The sequence below is a fragment of the Phacochoerus africanus genome, chromosome 4 (assembly GCF_016906955.1).
Source record: "Phacochoerus africanus isolate WHEZ1 chromosome 4, ROS_Pafr_v1, whole genome shotgun sequence".
Taxonomy (NCBI): Eukaryota; Metazoa; Chordata; class Mammalia; order Artiodactyla; family Suidae; genus Phacochoerus; species Phacochoerus africanus.
Window position 1 is genome coordinate 102,297,071 of NC_062547.1, and position 23,453 is coordinate 102,320,523.

Consider the following 23,453-nt stretch of genomic DNA (forward strand, 5'->3'; position numbering starts at 1 on the left):
ATCCCCATAAGGCTATCAGCTGATTTCTCCACAGAAAGTCAGAAGGGAATGGCATGATATATTATAGAAAACATAATAGAAAAATCTGTAACCTAGCAGACTCTGCCTAGCAAGATTATCATTTTAAAAAGGAGAGAGAATTTCTCAGATGAGCAAAAACTAAAAGTATACAGCAATACTAAACCTCTTCTAAAAGAAACATTGAAAGACCTTCTCTAAACAGAAAAGCAGCAAGAATTTATAGGAAAGGGAAGGTCATAACTGGAAAGTAAATCACTTAAGTCAGTATACAAAGTAAAAAATAAGTTTTTGTGAAAGTGATAACCATGATGAACAGCAAAAGGACAAACATGAAGATGAAAAAGAGAACATCAAAATCATAAAATGTGAGGAAGAAGAGTAAGTAAATGTAGATTTTTTTTTAGAGTATTTTTTGTTTTGTTTTTTATTATGCAGACCCCTTTAGGCCTATTTCAGGAACTGCCAAAACAGAAATAAGTCTTTTCTCTGGACTGTGCCTTACCTGTGTTCTCTTAATTACAATGAGGAGGAAGTTTCCCGGCACTTAGGGACAGGGACTGGACAGAGGAATTTCACTGTCCAAAAATATGCCAAATCACATTCAGGTACCATCTGCACTGCTTCCAGGTCTTCCTCAAAGGTGGGGTTTCCATAGCCCTCAGCCAACTTCATGGCCATGATCTGGTGATCTGGGACTTGACAGACAGGAGTTCTGACCTCTTCTGTCACCTCCCATTAGGCCACAGCTATGGGCCGGTGGTGCCATCAGTCCTTTCAGGAGACATGCGCAGTGCTGACATCCAGGCTTGTCTTTCTTTACTCATTCAATCCCTGGGGGTAATGTTTTCCCTCATTCTCTGGTAGAAACATAGAAGGCAAGCCAGCATGATCTTCAAGTAAAAAAACTTATCCCATGGGAATTCCCATTGTGGCTCAGTGGTAATGAACCCACCTAATATCCATGAGGATGAGGATTCGATCCCTGGCATTGTTCAGTGGGTTAAGGCTCAGTGGGTTAAGGATCTGGCATTGCCGTGAGCTGTGGTGTAGGTTGCAGATGCAGCTCAGATCCCATGTTGGTCTGGTTGTGGTGTAGGCTGGCAGCTGCAGCTGTGATTCACTGCCTAGCCTAGGAACTTCCAGATACAGTGATGCAGTGGGTGCAGCCCTAAAAAGAAGAAAGGAAAAGAAGGAAGGAAGGAAGAAAAAGAGAGAGAGAGAGAAAGAAAAGAAAAGAAGAGAAAGAAAGAAGAGAAAGAAAGAGGAAAAGAAACTTCTCCTATGGGTATTGTACTTTCCCCTTTTTCTCTCTAGTCATCAACTGAGAAGCAGGCCCATGAAACCTGGCGTAAGTTACTTAAGAACAGCAGATAAGGTTCAGATGTTAAGAAGCATCCTGTCAAACTCTTAAGAGGGTAGAGCTGTTACGAACTTCAGTGTGATAGAATAAAACATGACCTAACAGCTCATTACAATTCATCTTCATTTATATTGTAGGTGAAATTATCTTGGCTCTCCACCAGTTAGATCTTCTTCAGAAAACCATTGTCATATACACCTCAGACCACGGAGAGCTAGCCATGGAACACCGTCAGTTTTATAAAATGAGTATGTACGAGGCTAGTGCCCATGTCCCACTCTTGATAATGGGACCAGGAATTAAGGCCAACCTACAAGTACCAAATGTGGTTTCTCTTGTGGATATTTACCCAACTATGCTTGGTAAGTAATGCAATTCTGTGACTATTTACTTGTAGTCATGCTGGAAAATGAATAAGCAAAGTAGTCAGAGTCCTGCTGACTTGTTCATAACCTTGAGCATGTCATTCAACCCTGAGTCAAATCCTTATCTGAAAAATGAGGATGATATTCTTCAGGTTCCTTTGGCCTTCACTTATTGTAGTCATTTGTCCCTCAAAAGATTCATAAGCAGGATATAACAATAATTTAGGCCACAAAGGATATTTGGGTTCATAACTGTATAGATATGATTTGTTTATCATTTGATTCTCTACCACCACCTCCCTAACATATAAGCATTTCCCTTCTGGATTATTGCACCTACTTTGAAACTACTAATTTTTTTACAATGTTACCAAAGTCCCTTAATGTTGATGCTATGAACATAGTTTTCCTCAGGATCTTTAAATTATTCCATACTATTTGCTTTAATAGCTTCTTAATGTCTATAAGCGTAACCATGGGTCTAGAACAGCAATATCTGGACAGGGGTAGTTAGTAGTTTTTATTGAAGATGCTGAAATAAAGCCATCATAAATTCAGAGGAGGTTATATAGAACTGTTCATTACTAATTTAGCAGAGTTCTTTACTTTTATTTATTATTATTATTTTTTGCCATACCCATGGCATATGCAATAGATGGAACCTGTGTCACAGTAGTAACTAGAGCCACATTAGTGACAATGCCAGATCTTTAACCCACTGAGCCACCACGGAACTCCTAATTTGGCAGACGACTTTTCTTTTTCTTTTTATGGCTGCATCTGTGGCATACAGAAGTTCCCAGGCTAGGGGTTGAATAGGAGCTGCAGCTGCAAACCTGCACCATAGCAACACTGGATCTGAGGTGCATATGCGACCTAGAGTGCAGCTTCAGGCAACACCGGATCTTTAACCCACTGAATGAGGCCAGGGATCGAACCCACATCCTCACAGACACTATGTTGGGTTCTTCACCTGCTGAGCCACAACAGGAAACCCAGTAGAGTACTTTAAATTCTATAACATCTAAATATTCTGTTCTAAGGTAGCATCAACTGCAAAAAGTACCATCAATTTATAGACTTGGGTGAAAGATAACACAGCATAGATATACATGTTTAATATGTATATATTAAAATGTGTACAAACATGTACCCGAAGTTAACAAAATAAGCAAGTTTGATCTCCTTTTTCTGCTACAGAGACTTTAACTAAAGACTGTTCCAGGGTTTTAAATTTCTTTACAATTGATTTCTATCAATGCCCTCCTTTTCTGTTTTATTTCATATAACTGGTATATTAGAGCATACTTCTTTGCTGTTCTTGCCTGATGTATATTTTTAATCTCTTCAGTTTGTTACTCATCATTTGCTGCTGGTTCCCTTTTGTCCCAAAGCAATTATCGCACAGCCACTTTCGAGCTCAGTCAATTTCCAGGCAATGCCTACTACTTTCCCCATTTCTGTTTTTATCAGAAATGTGCAATTATGTATACTTGTAAGTGCATTTATCATCTTTGTAGCTTTATGAATACATGCTTATTTATGGTGTCATTTCTTTACAGTTTCCTCTAGTTTTTCCTCATAGAACTTCCCCCACCCCACTTCCTAATCGGCTTAATTTTTATCCTTCTTCTGCTTTCTTGAGGTACAGTGACCAGAACTACAAAGATTATTAAAGGCTGGAATGATTCTTTCTCACTTTTCCCTCAATATATTTCATAATGAGACTTGGCATTTTGTTGGTCTTTTTTACTCTAGCAGCTAAATAGTCCAGTATCTGTAAAAAGCTGTCTGCAGTGAGTCTGAACCTATTCCTAGTCATTGTACACCACTTCATATGTTAGTTGATTAATATGCACTGTTTAAATCATTTTTCTTTGAATATTGTTTTATATTTGCCTATAATGCAAATTTTCTTCTGTACAATCTTGACACACCATTATCACTATTTGCATTCATACATCATAAAAGTCATCTGCAAATGGGAAGATTTCATAATGTATATATCTTAACAGATTATGTAAGAAAATACTAAATAGAGTTGTTTGGAATGACAGAATTTTCATTTACCCACCTAAAAGGACACTTGCCTGACCCTGCCTAGTTTATGTTACTTGACAATAAGCATTTCTTTAGCCAAAATAAAACATTCCCAGAAATTCCTTTGCATTGCTTCCCCACTCTTCTGGAAGAGGCTCTCTGAAAACACAGATTTTTGTCTACAATTTGTCAGTTATTACAATTTTCTAAAATTCTTAGTTCTACATAGATTTTCATTTGTTTTTATCTTTGACTGATTCTTGGTGATAGAGTCCTGAATTGTAATACCCAGCAGAATATGTTTTATTAACAGCATTTAGATCATGTGTTGATTAGACCTGCCCAACTAAAGTAAGTACAGCCGAAAATCAGTGTCTCCAATTCTAAACTGGAAATGAACATCTTCAAGGGTTAGTGTGTTTCAAATGGATATTTTCATTATGAAAAGGGAAAAGTTACATTTATATGGTTGGAAGAGGAGAGTGAGAAGGATGCTGATGGAAATATATTCACATATATATGCATATATATGTATAAAACTCTGAAACATCATATTAACCAGAGGTAAGGGAGAAAGAGAAAGAGGCAAGGGTTGTTCAACAAGAATCTTATGTTGGAGCCAGGAAACAACATTGTAACATTATTATTTATCTGAAATGAATTTTTATACAAGTGATAAAGGGTTAATATTAAGAGTTCTCACCAATCTATAAGAGAAAGAGAACTACCCTATTAACAAATTGACCAAAATACAGAAATAAGCACATCACAACAGAAGACACATAAGTGGCCAAATACATTTTAAAGCTTCAAATCCAGTAGTCAGAAAAATATTAAAACAACAAGATACCATTTTTCTTTCACACATAGAGTTTGCAAAGATTAAAAAAAAAAAAAGCAAAAAACTTATATTGGAAATAGGCCTTCTCATATTCTGCTGCTGAAAGTATAAACTGGCACAGATTTTCTGGAGGCAAATGTGGCATTACGTTCCAAGTTACTTAGAAAAATGCATACATTTTGACCTAGAAAATTCCAGCTTTAGAAAATAACCTACAGATATACACAAAGACTTATCACCATGGATACATTTTATATTATTATGTTATATTAAAGAATTGAAACAGTATAAATATCTAATAGTAAGGAATTGGGTAAAGAACAGTCAATTTCATTTTAAAAAGTAAAATGATATGTGAAAGTGGACCCCATGTATTAGTGAAAACAACGTGTCAGCTTTAAAACTGTATAAACAGTTTTTTGTTTTGGTTTGTTTTTGGTTGAGAGAAGAATCTAATTTATTGTCTAAATTAGCACTTTTTTTTAGCAGAGAAGAATACTACTAACAATCACATCAGGGTTAACAGTCTGTGGCCGTGCTAAACAACCTTACTCGTGAACAAAGCAAATATAACTGTTTAATCTGATGTTTCATTCAACCTTTTAAAACGAAATTACATAATGCTAGAAGAGTTTAAAGCTACTTTTAGTAGTGATTAACTCTAAAAGTAGACCTGTGGGACAGTATATTCTGTTTTATCTATGCTTAATAAACATAGATTTTGATAAAATATCTACAAAGGACTTCTTACTTGATGATTCTTCTCACCAGTTAGGAGCTTAAAATAGATGTATAATATAACCTGTTCTTAGATTCTAAAGACCCTTTATTACCTTAGCCATCATTGTATTGTTTTGCATGATTTCAATTTATACACAAAGCATATGAGATTAAACTTCTCAGATCAAAGCCTCAAGCCAGACTTCCTCTTCCATTTCATGCTACAGACCTTAGAGATATATAAAAGACAGCGGTTCAAAAAAATCTTAAATGGAAAGATATTAAATAAGAAAAACCAACTGGGATTCCTGTTTTAATAAACCTCCCTTACCATAAAGAGCTAGTTGAAATTTAAGATGATGGGTTCCCAGTGTAGCTCAGAAGGTTAAGAACCCAACACAGTGTCCATGAGGATGCAGGTTCAATCCCTGGTCTCACTCAGTGGGTTAAGGATCTGGCATTGCCACAAGCTGCAGTGTAGGTCGCAGGTGTGGCTCAGATCCAGTGTTACTGTGGCTGTGGTGTAGGCTCCAGCTGAGGCTCCAGTTTGACCCCTAGCCTGGGAACTTCCATATGCTGCAGGTGCAGCTCTAAAAAGAAAAAAAAAAATTTAAGTGGTACAATGCTTTTATTACAAGGTCTGAATTTACAGGAGTTCCCTTATGGCACTGTGGTGTTAAAGGATCTGGCATTGTCACTGCTGTGGATCAGGTCTCTGCCGTGGCATAGGTTCGATCTGTGGCCTAGGAATTTCCACATGCCAAGGTGCATCCAAAAAGGAAGGGAAAAAAAGTCTGACTTTACAAATAGTTTTTTAAAGGTAATGTAGAAGAGTGATTCCTTTCTGTAAAATGATATTTTATGATAAATCAGGAAGAGTACTCTTGGTCTACATATCTTTGTGGGTCTTTTATAGTATACTACAACATTATCATTTTCTAGGACTGGCAGAAAAATGCCATTTTTATGTACAAATTATTTATACTATTAAAGTTGATATCATTATTTCAGAGACTATTCCTTTTTTTTGTTTGTTTTTTGGCCTCACTAGTGGCATATGGCAGTTCCCAGGCCAGGGAGTGAACCTGAGCCATAGGTACAGCCTGTGCCACAGCTGCAGAAATGCTGGATCCTTAACTCTCTGCCCTGAGCCAGGGATCAAACCCACACATCCACAGTGACCCAAGCTGTTGCAATCAGGTTCTTAACCCACTGTGCCACAGCAGGAACTCTGACTATTCCTTAAAAATTATCCCCAAAATATTTTTTTCTCTAAAAACCTAGTATCAGCTTTCTTTGGCTCAGAAATAAAGGCAGTCCCATTTTTAAATTAAAATTGTTTTCTCTTTTAAACATTTTCACGTAATTTTTTTTCATTTAAATAGTTGGCTTTTTTTGTAAAACATCTGCCTTCTTTTTGAACAAGGGATAAATCCAGATTATTTTAAATTGTGAAGATGTAATTGTATAAAAATACAGTTACATTTAAAAGAATGCTTCATTGCTAGTGATTTAAATTGCAAAACCCTCCCTGATACAGAATCTTAGTGGAGGGCTGGATCATTCTATGTAGACTATTTTGTTTTTGTTGGGCGAAAAATAGTGTGAAGTTGCAAAACTACAGTAAAGCAAGATTTTTGGAGTACTACTAGAATCCAGAGATCCTGGAGTCAGACTGCCTAAATCCAAATCTTTCCTTCAGTATTCACCAACTGCATACCCTCTTGGGCAAGTAACTTAACATCTCTGATCTTCAATTCTCTTATCAAATAAAATAGAAATAATAATGGCTATTTGATAGCTTAGAACAATGACTGGAACATAGTAAAAAAAATTAAATGTTAGATATTATTTTTGTTAATGTTTTTTATTCTTAGGTGCCCTAAAAAATGTACACTGGTTGCATCATTGCCATACCAGTCTAATCCTTTATCTGCTCATATGCTAAGGAAGAAATAGAATCTTATCTCTCTTCAGGAGACCATCACAAATATCTGGGTCTGAATTTTTACCCATTTGTTTACTGTTTTAAATTTAAGTCACGTTATTAAGAATACTGCAGTTACTGTTAATCTTTGCTTCTACTGCCAAGAACGATAAAACTTGCTCAACATGGCCAGAAGAAAAAAACATGAAAAACGGTTTTAAACAGAGATCAAACAGCTTTATGAAAAGTGGATCAAGCTAAAGTGCTTTTAAGGAAATCATTGATAAACATGTAAGAAATGAATATCCAGTTTTCCTGAGGCACAGAAATTTTAATAAATATGTGTTGATTAAATACCGTGAATATTTGACATGAGTTTTATTCTTCAATATGAATTTGCAAAGGTTCATTATTCTACTGATCGTAGACTGGCAACAAGTCACATTATCACTTGCCTAGACTCCTGCAGTAGCTTCCCAATTCTACCTTCTGTCTGTACCCACTTTTAGTCAATTCCCCATATAGGAGTTACTGTCAAACCATGTCAGGATTCTGCTCCAAACCCTCTACTCTTTTCCCATTTCCCTTAAAGTGAAATCCAGAATCCCTAATTGATCCTGGAAGTCTAGCATGATCCCTTCCCCTCCTCAATTCATCTTTCACAATCCTACCCCTCACCTCCTCTGTTCCAGCCGTGGACCCCTTACAGTTTGGGAAAGAACTGAGCAGCTTCCTGCCTCAAGGTCTTTACACTTGCTGTTCCCTGGGGGAGTGCCCTTCCTCCCCACGTCCAGATATCTACTGGGCTCACTCTCACGCTTTCTTGGGTCTCTGTTTATGTCACCTCATCAGAGAGGCCTTCTCTGACCACACTCTGTAAAACAGCACATAAACACATGCCTGCCATCATTCTCTATCCCCCTTACCCTGCTTTATTTTTCTTCATTGCTCTTATCACCATCTGACATATTTCTTCGTCTCCCCACACTGGAATGTAAGCTCTAAGAGTCTGAGGGAGCTCATCTGCTTGGTTCAGTGTTTCCCTATACCTGGAACAGCACTTCCTTTGTTGAATGAATTAAAAAATTTAATACGTAAGTGGACTCTTCTCCCAGTTTACTACTGACTTCTCATATAAACACAGGAGGGCTATTTAAATTTTCTTAGTCTAACAAGCTTTTTTCAGAAAGTTAGGCTAATGGACTTCCCATGTGGCTCACAGGATAATTACTCAGCGTTGCTTCTACCGAAAGTTAGGCTAAGAATAGATCAGGCTAAGAAGAAGGTATTTCTAAGTATTAGAGTTTATTGAAATGGTGGATACAGGAACCTCCCAGTCATGGGTATATGTCAGTTGGTCCCTACCTACTGGCCATCTCCAGTCTTCTCCTCTCCCTTCCTGTGCCTCCCAGTGGTGCTCCCTGAGAGCTGACAGACAGACCAGCCCCATCCAGACTGTTCCCACCCTACCTTCTCTCCTTAAAGAGCCTAATGTCTTGCAGCTCAGTTAGTTTCATCTCAGGCCATCCTTTTCTCTCCTGCACATCCTCATTAACATCTTTGCTCCTTCTTCGTCTTTTGCTTTTAACTAGTTGTCTCTAAAATACTTCTCTTTCTTTCCTTCTTTCACTCATTCTTTCTCAGAGAAGTCCCTGGTGATGACTGGTTGGCAGAAGATTAATTGTATGCCCCTTCCAAGGAAATGGAAGATACAGATTTTTTAATTAAGTTATATGTAAAATGAGTATCTTTTGAAGATTTATAGAGGTCTTTGTCTATTTCCTTATTCTCCTGTAATTAACCTGTTTTTCCTCAAATAGGTACAGTCAAGTTAAATTAATATGCTTATTCAATTTTGTCTCATTTCTAGCATTGCAGATATATTACTTTCTATTTTTCATTGGAACTATTTAATTATTTCTAATGTTTCTAAAAACATGGAACATTGAAACCAAAAAGCTGTGGGGGAGGCAACTACAGACTCGTCTTGGAACTCTCCCAAGTTCCCAGCTATAAATGATGGTAATTTTTCTACAGGAAAAACACAGTTTGAGTTCCAAGCAAATACCATGAAAGAAATTTTTTAAAATACAGCCTCTTTTTTAAGTTCGATATTCCTCATGTGGTTGTAAAATAAATTATTTTTCTCTATATCAGTATAATACAGGATTTCCCAACATGTGTCTGCCAAATACAAGTCCTTCAAAATGCTACTTGGGGGTAAAAAGAAGTTCTGTCATCAAATAACTTTAGGATACCTGGCATACTATATACCACCTTTGAAGGTTTATGGCACACATCAGCAATAAATTCATATCTGCAATAAACTTACTCATTTAGTTTTAACCATTGTTTGCAAACATATATATCTACTAAACCCCTTTCTCATGTAGGTCTTGTTAATATTCTGTGGAACGAATTTGAGAAACAACTGTGATTATTTAATAATTCAGAAATAAAGGACTAGTGATGTTAATTAAGACTTTTTGAGTTTCCTATGTGCCAGGCATTGTTCTCAGAATTATGCATAAATTATCATATTTCATCCTAAAATAAACCTGTGAAATACAGGCATTTGTATTATTCTGCTTTTACAGATGAGGAAACGAGGTTCAGAATGGTTAATAACATGCCCAAGGTCACAAGGCTAGTGGAGTAAACATTTAGATCTAGGCAGTGTATTAACAAAATCTATACAGTCTCTAGTCTCTGTGATCTTTAATATCATTTATGTTTATGAAGGTTTCACTAATGAAAGAATGAGCTATTAAAAATACTGTGTTGGAGTTCCCGTTGTGGCTCCATGGTTAGGAACCTGACTAGTATCCATGAGGATGCAGGTTCGATCCCTGTCCTCGCTCAGTGGGTTAAGGATCCAACTTTGCATTGAACTGTGGTATAGGATCCTGTGTTGCTGTGGCTGTGGTGTAGCCTGGCAGCTGCAGCTCCGATTCAGCCCCTAGCGTGGAAACTTCCATGTGCCATGGGTGCAGCCCTAAAAAAGAAAATATATATATATATTGTGTTATTTTTGCTGCATAGATATTGCTGGGATTCCTCTGCCTCAGAACCTGAGTGGGTACTCTCTGCTGCCACTATCATCCAAAATGTTTAAGAATGAACAAAAAGTCAAAAACCTACATCCTTCCTGGATTCTGAGTGAGTTCCATGGATGCAATGTGAACGCATCCACCTACATGCTTCGAACGAATCAGTGGAAGTATATAACCTACTCTGATGGGGCTTCAGTATTGCCTCAACTCTTTGGTAAGTTTGTCAATATATTTTTAGAGTGTAGTATTATGTGCAAGGAGCTGACCTCCGCAGCTTTTGCTCAAGGGAGCTGGTAATCATCATTAAATAAATATCTGCTGCTTCTCAGTCTGGGACAGTCTACAAAAGGTTGTGAGGAGCAGCTTTCTTGCAAATCAGCATCTGAATTCCAAAGCAAGTGCCCTAAGGCTGATTGATCTGGGTCTCAAGATGGACACCATTGTCTTCTCTGATCAAGGCGTCTTCTAACACTCGTGGTTACCTCTCCCAATCTGTAGTCAGCCCCCTCTCATTGTACCTTGGATTCAGTTGTTCTGGAAGATTTACTCTTCTACCTTATGGAGCCTGACATTCTACATTTATTGTTTAATGTGCACCCCAACCCTCCAAGATGATAGCATCATTTCCATTTTATGGAGAAGACTAGGGCTCAGATACCTGAGCAAAGTCTCACAGCTAAGCTGTGGCAGAACTGCGATTTCAACCCAGGTCTGATTCCAAAATCCATACTCCTTCTACCCTACAAAAGCTGCTAGATTCACCACTCTTTGAATTCATTTTCAAGCAGAATTATTACATTTAAGGTTGTACTTATCCTTTGCTCCCCTTTTGCACATAAAATATGAGCTAGTATTGTTTTGTATATTCCTTTCTCCCTATGGTTTTTTCCCAGTTACAGATGTCAAAATTATTAACTCAAGGAGTTCCCATCGTGGCCCAGTGGTTAATGAACCCGACTAGCATCCATGAGGACTTGGGTTCGATCCCTGGCCTTGCTCAGTGGGTTAAGGGTCTGGCGTTGCCAGGAGCTGTGGTGTAGGTCACAGATGCAGCTCGGATATGGCATTGATGTGGCTGTGGTGTAGGCCAGTAGCTGTAGCTCCGATTAGACCCCTAGCCTGGGAACCTCCATATGCCTCGGGTGCGGCCCTATAAAGACCAAAAAATAATTAACTCAAAATGATTCTTCAGAGGCCAAACTGATTGACTACATCCCCCTCAAGAGTCTTAAGAACAAGAGATTCTTGGCCTCAGAAAAAGTCCTTAAAAAACCCTTAAATTTTCATTCTGATGAGTAATAGGTATCTCTTGTTCATTCACTGGTTATGTTCTGCAAAGAACAGATGTGACTGTCAAAGGATTAGTGGGGGAGCTGACCTTTCCTGGGCTTATTCACTGACTTCCCTTTCCTGAAGAGGTACCATCTGAAATTACCTAGCAAAAGCATAAATGTCTTCAGGGGTCTTCTGGCCAGTGCACTCACCTAGCCCATAGGGGTTTTTCCTTCCATATGTATCGTTCATTTACTGTCTTTACAAATTGTCATAAAATCTTTGATTTGCTGTTGTTCCAATTAGATTGGCATCCTAGTTGTATCCTCTGTCTTCTCATATTGTAGGTAAAAGGGGTGTTTATCTGAAATATTTATCATTATTTTTTCAATGGTGGTGACTGAGAGTTTTTAATCTGCATAGCTATTTGCTCAAATAGACAGTATCAATGAATGTAATTTTCAAAAAACCAAGCATAGGATGCTATTAAAAAAAAACTAGGAGTAAGTGAAGTTGCATGATTTGGCCATATAAAGAATTCGTACAGCTGAAACATTTAGGGCTGTTGAAATGGCACAATATAAGCATTACTATTTTTTTTTACATGTCAAATAAGCAAGGCATCAAAGATAGGAAGAACTGGGATTAAGCCAGTTTACTAGTTTGACTATTTCTGCCATCTAAGAATAGATTTTAAAAAATGGGATAGCAGGATGATAGTATGAAGGATGATAATTTGAACATACATTTAGAAGGTGTTTAACTTTTGACATATTATTTTTTCATTTATACTGCCCTTACTACACTAAGAAGAACTGAAAATAAAAAGTTATAATACAGTATTTGTCACAGAGTAATAATCTAAGAAATGCTTCTTTTAGCAGGTAACTACTTTTACTGATACTCTTTTTTTCTTTCAGATCTTTCCTCAGATCCAGATGAACTAACAAATATTGCCAAAAAATTTCCAGAAGTTACTTCTTCTTTGGATCAGAAGCTTCGTTCCATTATAAATTACCCTAAGGTTTCTGCTTCTGTCCACCAGTACAATAAAGAGCAGTTTATCAAGTGGAAACAAAGTATAGGGCAAAACTATTCAAATGTCATAGCAAACCTCAGGTGGCATCAGGACTGGCTGAAAGAACCAAGGAAGTATGAAAGTGCCATCGATCAGTGGCTTAAAACCTACTCTGATCCAAAAAAAATTTGAACAGAAACAGGAAAATAATGTTCTAGAGCTATATAGAAATATGTGAAAAGACCATGATTAATTATGCATCTTAAACATTAGTTTTAATAATTACTGATTTCCCCCCAAGGAAATACTGATTTTTTGTTGAAGAGTGTATCTTTTAAAATACCAATCATTATAGAATTATATATTTTCAAAATGATTACTTCAAGACCTATTCTTACCAACTCCTAACAATTTAATGGAAATATTAAAAGGATGGAAGAATATACTATAATATAAAGTTGTGTTTCCTTGAGTATTATGGACTAGAGACTGTTTTCACAATTCTATCACTTATGAACCACGAAATGTTTTTGAGTATTTGATGGTGTCTGATGAGTTATTTTTATTTGATGGGACATACATCATTTGGATATATTTGATGGGAGTATCTGGAGTATTTGAAGGGACATAGATTGTGGATATGGCTGACTTTATTCTTTTTTTTAAATAGGTAAAATATATGCACAAAGTGCAAGCTTTGAGAAGGTACTAAAGGGCTAACAATCTGCATGAATTCTCTCCTTCCCAGTCCCCCAGTCCCCCAGCCACCCAGTTCCCTTCCTGGCGGCAACTACAGTAATCCCTTCCTGTGTATGCTCAGAGAGACAGACAAAGTTCTACAAACTTTATATTCTTCCCCACCCCAACCCCCGCCATACAAAACGTTCTACAGCTTGCTCTCTTTTTTTCCACTTAACAAGGACGCCTAGAAGTTAAACTGCTGAAGAGAGACTACCTCTGGCCAAATTACTCCAGACAGACACTATCAAATTACCCCTACAGAAGTTAGACCAGTTTCTGCCCTCACCAGCAGTGCCTGTCCTCACATTTGCTGCCACCTGGGTAGATTAAAAGTACTTTATGAAATGAGCCAGAAAGACAAAGACAAATACCATATGATATCACTTATAACTGGAATCTAATATCCAGCACAAATGAACATCTCCTCAGAAAAGAAAATCATGGACTTGGAGAAGAGACTTGTGGCTGCCTGATGGGAGGGGGAGGGAGGGGGAGGGATCGGGAGCTTGGGTTTATCAGACACAATTTAGAATAGATTTACAAGGAGATCCTGCTGAATAGCATTGAGAACTTTGTCTAGATACTCATGTTGCAACAGAAGAAAGGCTGGGGGAAAAATGTAATTGTAATGTATACATGTAAGGATAACCTGACCCCCTTGCTGTACAGTGGGAAAAAAATAATAATAAAAAATTTAATAAAAAAAGTACTTTATTATTATTTTTAATTTTTTTCTTATTATGAGGAAAGTAGATCATATTTTCACATATTTAACAGTCATTGGAATTTCCTTGATCCATCTTTCCTGTTTCTATTCTTTGCCTATTTTTTTTCTTCTGTTGGTCGGTTGCCTGTTTTTTTGTTTGTTTGTTTTTTTTGGCCTTTTAGGGCTGCACCCACGGCACATGGAGGTTCCCAGGCTAGGAGTCTATCGGAGCTACAGCTGCCGGCCTACGCCAGAGCCACAGCAACACCAGATCTGATCCGCATCTTCTACCTACACCACAGCTCAAGGCAACACTGTATCCTTAACCCATTCAGAGAGGCCAGAGATCAAACCCAAAACCTCATCCTAGTCGGATTTGTTTCCGCTGAGCCACGACAGGAAATCTGTCTTTCTTTTTTTATTACAGGCATACTTTAGATATTAGATCTTTGTTAGAGAAACTTCAAATATTTTTTCTTCTTTGACTTTATTCTAATGTTTGTTGACATACAGAAATTTGTGTTTTCATGCAATCAAATTTATGAATCTTTGCTTTTGTCGCTTTGAGATTTTGTGTCATGTTTAAAATGGCCTCGGGGGAGTTCCTGTTGTGGTGCAGTGATTAGTGAATCCAACTAGGAACCATTAGGTTGCGGGTTCGATCCCTGGCCCCACTCAGTGGGTTGAGGATCCAGCATTGCCGTGTAGGTCGCAGAAGTGGCTTGGATCCCACGTTGCTGTGGCTCTGGTGTAGGTTGGTGGCTACAGCTCTGATTAGACTCCTAGCCTGGGAACCTCCATATGCCGTGGGGGCGGCCCTGGAAAAGACAAAAAGACAAAAATAAATAAAAAATAAAAAATAAAATGGCCTTGGAGTTCTCCGTCATGGCTCAATGGAAACGAATTCCACTAGCATGCATGAGGACGCAGGTTCAATCCCTGACCTTGCTCAGTGGGTAAGGGATCCTGCACTGCTGTGAGCTGTGGTGTAGGTCTCAGACAGGGCTAGAATCCTGTGTTGCTGTGGCTGTGATGTAGGCTGGCAGCTATAGCTCTGATTAGACCTCTAGCCTGGAAACCTCCATATGCCATGGGTACAGCCCTAAAAAGACAGAAATAAATAAATATTAAAATTAAATGGCCTTTCCCACTTAGCTTCTTTTAGAGTTTTATTTTTCACCCTTAAATCTTTGACCCATAGAAATGTATTACATATTAGAGATCTAATTTTAGTTTGTTTTTTCTAAGATTGCTGCCCAGCTGATCTCTTATTGAGTAAACTAAAATTTAGTTTAGGTTAGAAAATGCTACTTTATCATATAACATCTTCTACTGAATAAATTACCTTTTCCTCTATTGATGTGAAATGCCATTTTTACCATATATCAAGACTTGTTTCCATTTGGGTCCCTTTAAAACATTTTTTACTTTGCAGTGAACCATTTTGTTTTGTTTATTAATGCAATTGCAATATCTGGTCAGACTATTTCCTTTGTGACAGTTTTCTTTTTCAGAATTGTCCTGGCTATTCTTGCTAACTTGCTTTTTCCATGCATATTTAGAATAAGTTTGTCTACTTTTAAAATGAAAATCTTGTTAGTTAGTCTTTTTATGATTTTATGTTAAATTTATAGTCTAATTTAGGGAGAATTGAATTCTTCATGGTATTCAGTATTCTAAAGACTAGAGTATACTTTTCCTTTCTTCAAGTCTTCTTTATATCACTCAGTAATATTCTAAGTTTTCTTCATATAGATCAGTTTCTGCATAGAGACTTCTAAAAAGTACAGACCTTTAAAAAATACCGCCCAGGCCCTATCCCAAACCAGTGGAATCAGAATTCTAGGAATGGCACCTGGTCAGTTTTGTTCTTATTGCTGTTTAGTTTGTTAAGCTTCCAGAGATGATGCTAACTAATGTAGAGCCAGGGGTGAATTTATTCCCAGCTACTTTATCATTTGTTGGTGGTGTGCTATTTTAAGTGGATCTTTCTTCCATTATATCTTCAAACTGTTTATTTATGCAAACTCTATATCTATATACTTTGTATCAAAATACTGTATTTTTCCAATTGGTATTTATTTTTCAGGTAAAAAGTTTATCCGCAAATAATTATTTTACCTAATTTCCTTTTTTAATCCTAACTTCCTTTTGCAAACTTTGAAGTTTTCTTCATAAGCCAGTTCATCTCCTTTACTATATTGTTCCTCAATGAATTTGTATGAGCTTATCTTTGCAGTTATATATAAATTTCTGAGAAAGAAATTTCACTTCAGATATATTCTGAAGTAAAACCGTAAAGAGAAAGACCTCAATATTAGATTCCTGAGGTTAAACTTAAAATATACAAATCCACTTCTCATCTCCTAATTAAGGGGGAAGAAATAGCTAATGTGTGGTGTATATGCTAAATATAGGGGGGAAAAAAAGCAATAATAATAGAAATGTGATTCTGAAAACATAAGCATGGGAAAATAAATATAATCCAACTCATTCTGCTCAAACCCTTTAAGATGCGTTCATTGTTAGAATTTACCAAGCATATGTAATGTTTTAAGCATATTCAATATAGGATCATAATTAGATAAAATTAAATTTTTAGGACAATATCTAATTCAAAATGTTATCTAACAACCATGAAAACAGAAAAAGAAGATAAATTTGCAAAACCAAGACAAATTATCTAATGCCAGAATCTGAGAGGAACTGACATTGATTATAAATTGAATTGAGGACAATCTTTGAGCTTTGTTTTTTACTACCTCCACTGCTACCACCCTGTTCCAATCTGTTTGGAAGGAGTTCCAGTCGTGGTGTAGCAGAAATGAATCCAGCTGGTATCCATGAGGATGCAGGTTGGATCCCTGGCCTAGTTCAGTGGGTTAAGGATCCGGTGTTGTGAGCTGTGGGTGTAGGTCACAGACAAGGCTCGGATCCCTAGTTGCTGTGGCTGTGGTGTAGGCCAGCAGCTGTAGCTCCAATTCAACCCCTAGCCTGGGAACTTCCATATGCCTCAGGCAAGGCCCTAAAAAGAAAAAGAAAAATCTGTTTTGGAATTTTGCAACAGCCTCCTAGGTGGTCTCCCTGAGTCTGCCCTTGGCTTTCCCGAATCTGTTCTCAACACAGCAGCTAGAGTGATTCTGCTAAAGATATATGGGATCAAATCACTGATACTCAAACCCTCCACTGGTTTCTCACCTTACTCCCTAAAAGTCTGCTGACTGGGAAAAAAGAAAAAAGAAAAAAAAGCAAAACCTAAAAATTGAGATTTATGTTTTTTTGGATAGATTTGCTGGGGACTTAAGCAGCCTCTCAGATAGTTCTGAGGGACTGCTCTGAAGAGGTAAGGGAGAAGCCAGGATATACAGGGGTTTTGGCAACAAAAACCAGGGAGTCAGAACATCAAAAGATTACTGTTAATTAAAGAAAACCAGACATCTCAAATTCATGAATTTAGCGCTTTTCTATGTATGGGATGATGTAAGAGTTTGGGCTCCGTGAACTCATTCCTCTGATATGCACCTTCAGTGTCTAGAGCCAGGATCCTATTTTCTAGATCCTAAATCCCCTCAGGGTGCACAGTCAGGGGTGGCTGCAGTGGCTGATGGTTGGTTGTTCACAACATCCTTTGTTTATTGAAATGGCAGGTGACATTCTTGGTCCACAAGCCCAAGTCACGACAATAGCCTGCATGGCCCTAAATAACCCCATCCATGTTAGACCTCTCCCCAGCTCACTCCACTTCATTCACTCTGCTCCAGGCACACAGGCCTCCCTGTCCTTCTCAAGCACCCCCGGCTGGCACCACCTCAAGACCTTTGTGCTTGTCAACTCTTGCAGCCTGGAATGCAGTTCTCCCTTGGATGTCCCCACAGCTCTCTTGGTTACCTCCTTCAGGGCATTGCTCAAATGTTACCTAATCATAAGGGCTCCCTCGCTTTATTTTCCTGCTTATAAATCATTACCATCCAACTCAGTGTATGTTTTACATACTTTGTTTGCTGATACTGTCTCCAGCCCTTCCCACCCCTCTAGGATGGAGGCTCCAAGCAGGAATGGCCTTTTGTCCTTTTTGTTTCCTTAAGTATCCCAGGGGCCTGACACATAGTAGAAGCTTAATAAATACCTATTGAATTAATATGCTGGGAATTCGAATTTTTCAGCTATCACATTGTATTAGAACATTAGTCCAGGGCAGGGGTAAAAAGGAGTAGCCATCTCAAAAATGCAGAGCTTTCCAGAAACAGTAAGTTCTAGCAAAAGCTTGCACAAGAGAGTTGACAAAGAGACGCTCTCCTTTTTTTTTTTTTCTTTTTTTTTTCTTTTTCTATGAAAAAGGCCAGATACTAAATGCTTTAGGCTTTGTGAGCCATATGGTCTCTCACAAATGCTCAGTGTTGCTGTAGTATCAGGAAAGCAGCAATAGAAAATATGTGAACAAATGAGTGTGGCTCTGTTCCAATGAAGTTTTGTTTACAAGAGCACAGGGTTTCATCTGTAGGCCAGAGTTTACTAGCTCCTAGTCTAGAACAACAGTTCACAATTTGCTGCAAATGGAATCCCCTGAGGATGTTTAAAAACTATCAATGTCTGACTCCCACCTCCAAGCCTTATAATTTGTTTTTTAAAGCTCTTCAGGTGAGTCTAGTGTGCAGCAAAGATGTGGGAACTTCGAGTCTTGAACCTTGTTATTCAAACTATGATCCTTGGACCAGAAACCCAGCCAGGCTCAGGATTCTGTGCTGATAGAAAGCAAAGACAGATGTCTTCTAACAGTAGGGACAGAAAACTTGTTCTTTTCCAAGTTACAATGCAAAGATGAGCTGCCCACAGGACAAAGGGACAGAACGGTGGATAAACACCCCAGGGCCTACATAAGACAGTCTGGAAGAAGAAAGTTTCTTTAAAAAAAAAAAAAATCATCCTGCCCCAACTATGAGCAATGGTACATTACTTCTGGGAGATGGGCAAGAAGCTGGAGAGAGACACCTCTCTCCCTGCCCTCCATGGCCAAGTGCAGAAAGGGGCAGGGGGAGCAGGAACACTGAAAAAACCCCACCAGCACTCCAGGCCTCTCCCTAAAGCAAGACAGCAGCAGCATGGAGGAGTGTGAAGTCTGCAATAGAATAATGTTAACTATAGCAACATCAAAACCAAACTTAGCTCAACTACTAACTAAATTTAGTCAACCTCCCTCGCCCCTCCCAAGTGGCCTGACAGATGAAGAGGCATGCCCACTTTCAGGAGTAAATACTGTTTAACTCAGTCACTATTTTTCCTTTACAAACAATGTGTGGCATCAAGTCAAACTTATAAGGCAAAAGAGCAAGATCCATTTTGAAGAAATATAACAGTAAACAAAACCAGACTGAGATAGCCCAGAAGTTGAAACAATGAGAGAGGGACCTGAAAATACTATGACGAATCTATTGAAGGGTTTAGGAGGAAATGTGAATGTCATGCATGAAGAGGAAATTTCAGCAGCGAGATGGAAACTATTAAAAAAAATAAGTTCATTGACTAGACATGAACAACATGCAATCCTAGATGAATAAGTTCTTCAAATGGCTTATCAGCAGACGAGACACAAAAGAAAAAATTAGTGTACTTGAAAAAAAAAAAGGAATTAATGAACTTGAACACAGGCCCAAAGAAATTTTTCAAAATAAAATGCTGAATTTCACAATGTTAACAAGCTCCTCTGGGGAGAGATGAGGTAGAGGAAAAAGAGGGAAAAAAAAGTGGAAAAAAATAAAGCAGAGCATCTAAGAGCTGTGGGACAATCCACAAAGATATATGTGCAACTGTTAAGAAGGAGAATAGAGGGGAAATGTCAGAAGATCTGAGAAGATAACTGCTGAGAATTCTCCAAAATTAATGAATGACAACAAATCACCAACCTAAATGTTTAGAGAAGCCCAATCAGAATACAAAGAAAAACACATATATGCATATTCTCATTATACTGCTGGAAAACACAGACAAGAAGAAAATCTTAGGGGCAACCAGAGAAAAAAGAAACATTCCATACAAAGGAAAAATGATAAAAATTAAAGCATATTTCTCATTAAACAAACAAACAAAACCCGATGCAAGAGTTCCCACTGTGGGAGTTCCTGTTGTGGCACAGCAGAAATGAATCCATCTAGGAACCATAAGATTGCAGGTCAAATCCCTGGCCTTGCTCATTGGGTTAACGATCCTGATCCAGCATTGCCATGAGCTGTGGGTTGCAGACGGGGCTCGGATCTGATGTTCCTGTGGTTGTGGCGTAGGCTGGCAGTTGTAGCTCCAATTCGACCCCTAGCCTTGGAACCTCCATATGCTGCGGGTACGATCCTAAAAAGCAAAAAAAAAAAGAAGTTCCCACTGTGGTACAGTGGGTTAAGAATCTGACTGCAGCAGCTCGGGTTGCTTCAGAAGTGCACCTTCAATCTCTGGCCTGGCACAGTGAGTTAAAGGATCAGCAGGGATTGCTGCAACTGTGGTGTAGGTCCAAGCTTCGGCTTGGATTCAATCCCTGGCCCAGGAACGTCCATATGCCACAGGTGTGCCCATAAAATAATAACTTTTTTCAAAAACCTATGCAAACCAGGAGATAATGGTGCAATTTCTTTAAAGTACTAAAAGACAAACATTCTAGAATTCTATACACCCAGCAAAATTTTTTCAAAAATGAAGAAGCTGAGAGAATTTGTTACCTGCACACCTGAACTATAAGAAACATTAAAGTACCTGATTCAAGCAGAAGGAATAATGTGCCACATGGGAACCTATATCTACAGAAAGGGAGAAATGGGAACACTCGGACATCACTGGTGGGAATGTAAAATGGGGCACTCTGTGGAAAACAGTTTGGAAGTTCCTCAAGATGCTAAACACAGAATAACCATATGACCCAGCCAATCTACTCCTAGGTATATACATATCCCAGAGAACTGAAAAGAGGTGATCACAGAAAAACAGGTATACACAAATGTTCATTAAAGCACTGTGCACAACAGTAAAAAGTGGAAACAACCCAAATGTCCATCAGTTGATAAATGGATAAATAAAATGTGGTTTTGGCTAATCCAAAATGTGCGATCCACACAATGGAATGAATATTGCTTACCCATCAAGAGGACACCTTTACATATCACGATATGAGTGAACCTTGAAAACATTATGCAAAGTGAAAGAAGCCAGGCACAAAGGCAAGATACTGTTATTACTGCATGTATATGAAACGTCTGGAATAGACAAAAAGAGAGAGGAGATGGGCAGTTTCCAGGAGCTCGAGGATGAAAGGAATGTGTGTGGAGTTTCTTCTTGGAGTGATGAAAGCGAAATGGAATTAGACAGTGGTGGTGGTTGCACAAACTTGCAAATATGCTAAAATGCACCAACTGGATATTTTTAGAGTCTGAATTTTATGGTCTATAAATTGTCTGAATTTTGAAATTATTAAATAACTTGTTTTCACCTATGAAAATGACAAAAACTTAAAACAATGACCAGGCTCATTACTGTTAAGACTACGAGGAGAAAGACACACACATTGCTTGTGCTCCTTGTCAAGGGAATTTCAGCACCATGTATCAAAATGCTAGAAAAATGCATGTGCTCAAGCATAGGATTTTATCCTAAAGGAATAACTGAATGTGTGTGCAAGGATGTATGTGAAGAGATGTTCTTCACAGAATTATTTATAAAGTGAAAATCAGAAAGTCTGTCCAAAAGTAAGGGGTAATTTAAATATATGTAATTCATTTCACAGCAAACAGATAGTCACATCATGTTTTTTACTGACATGGAAAGCTGTCCAAATATAATGTTAACTGGGAAAAAAGGCATGATAGTAGATTATATAGCATGACATTTTTATAAATATATAGATCAGATTATTATAGTCTAAAGGATATATAACTAAGTATTAACAATGGTACTTCTGGTGATATGTTTAGTGATTATTGTTGTCTAATAATTCTGAAATTAATATGTACTACTTATGTAATAAAAATATTTTATTTTATATTAAAAATATGTCAAGTTTGTCATAACCAATATTGAGACAAACTACCTCTGCGAGCCCCTGAAATGATGCACTGAGGACATAGTATTACCTATGCAGTATTTCAGCCCCAAAAGTCTAATCCAAATTTAATTATATGGAAATAAATACAACTTTAGAGACATTCTGTAAAACGTGTCATGGGCCCTTCAGACCCATGCGTATTTTGAGAGGGAAAAAAGAAACTCTGGAAGACTGTTCTGATCAGAGGCCGCTAGGGCCACTAATGTTACAGTTCATGATTCTTGATTGTGCCAAGCACAGTGAATGAAGATAAAACCATTGCAAACCACATTTTTGTGAAATCTGTCAAAGTGAAGAATCAATAAGCTTTGAATAATCAATGAAAAAAGCAATCACATCCAAACAAATCAGGAGTCAGAATGGCTTTAGGCTTCTCCCCACAAACACTTAGAAACCAGAAGGCAATGGAGCAATGCCATGAAAATTAGGAGGAAAATGTTTCCAATAGAAAACTCTAAACTCAGACAAATCATGAGGGTTAATAAAGAAATTTTTGGACATGCAAAGTCCCAAAAATTTTCCTTTCCTCAAAAAGCTACCGAAGGATGCTTTCTACCCAAAAGAGAAGAAACCAATAAATAAGAAAAGAGATCCAAGAAACAGGAACTCCAACCCAAGAGAAAGAGAATTTCACTGATGGAAACAAAGGGAATTTCTGTGGGGATAGTTAGGCAGCCAGCCTAGACAGAAACCAGCCCACATAGGAAGGGAAAAGAGATCTCTAGTAAGGTTTCCAAGAAAAAAATTTGGAAGTGCTATATTACGTTATGAAACTGATCTTGTGGAAATTGTACTGAGGAACTCTTTAAAGGTATAGAGAAAACTAGCTATGGTAATAATGAAAATTAAGAAAAGGTTGGAGTTCCTGTCGTGGCTCAGTGGTTAACGAATCCGACTAGGAACCATGAGGGTGTGAGTTCAATCCCTGTCCTTGCTCAGTAGGTTAAGGATCTGGCGTTGCTGTGAGCTGTGGTGTAGGTCGAAGACGAGGTTCAGATCCCATATTGCTGTGGCTCTGGCATAGGCCTGTGGCTACAGCTCTGATTAGACCCCTAGCCTGGGAACCTCCATGTGCCTCAGGTGTGGACCTAGAAAAACACAAAAAGACAATTAAAAAAAAAAAAAGGTAACTCAATGTAAAGGGAAAAAAAGAAAATAATGATATTCATGATATAGTACAACATTCAGCTATGGATATTTTCCTTTCCAAATAATGTAAATATTGAATAGAGCTCCAACCCCAATTCACAATATTACTGTACTAACAGTATGGGAAAAGAGAAACAGTGGAGACAGAGGTGTGAGAGCTAAA

General features: G+C 37.9%; 1 protein-coding gene across 2 annotated transcripts in view; it reads left to right on the forward strand.

Annotated features, from left to right (window-relative positions):
- ARSK (arylsulfatase family member K) overlaps window positions 1-13,747 on the forward strand; it is a 45,026-nt gene extending 31,279 nt beyond the window's left edge. Inside the window, exons 6-8 of one of the 2 annotated variants that reach the window (XM_047778314.1) lie at window positions 1,519-1,743; window positions 10,317-10,541; window positions 12,520-13,747. In XM_047778314.1, coding sequence (XP_047634270.1) covers window positions 1,519-1,743; window positions 10,317-10,541; window positions 12,520-12,809 — 740 coding nt within the window. In that variant the 3' untranslated portion in view covers window positions 12,810-13,747. The remainder of the gene's footprint in view (window positions 1-1,518; window positions 1,744-10,316; window positions 10,542-12,519) is intronic. The other variant, XM_047778315.1, reaches the window with a different exon arrangement.
- Window positions 13,748-23,453: the final 9,706 nt, after the last annotated feature.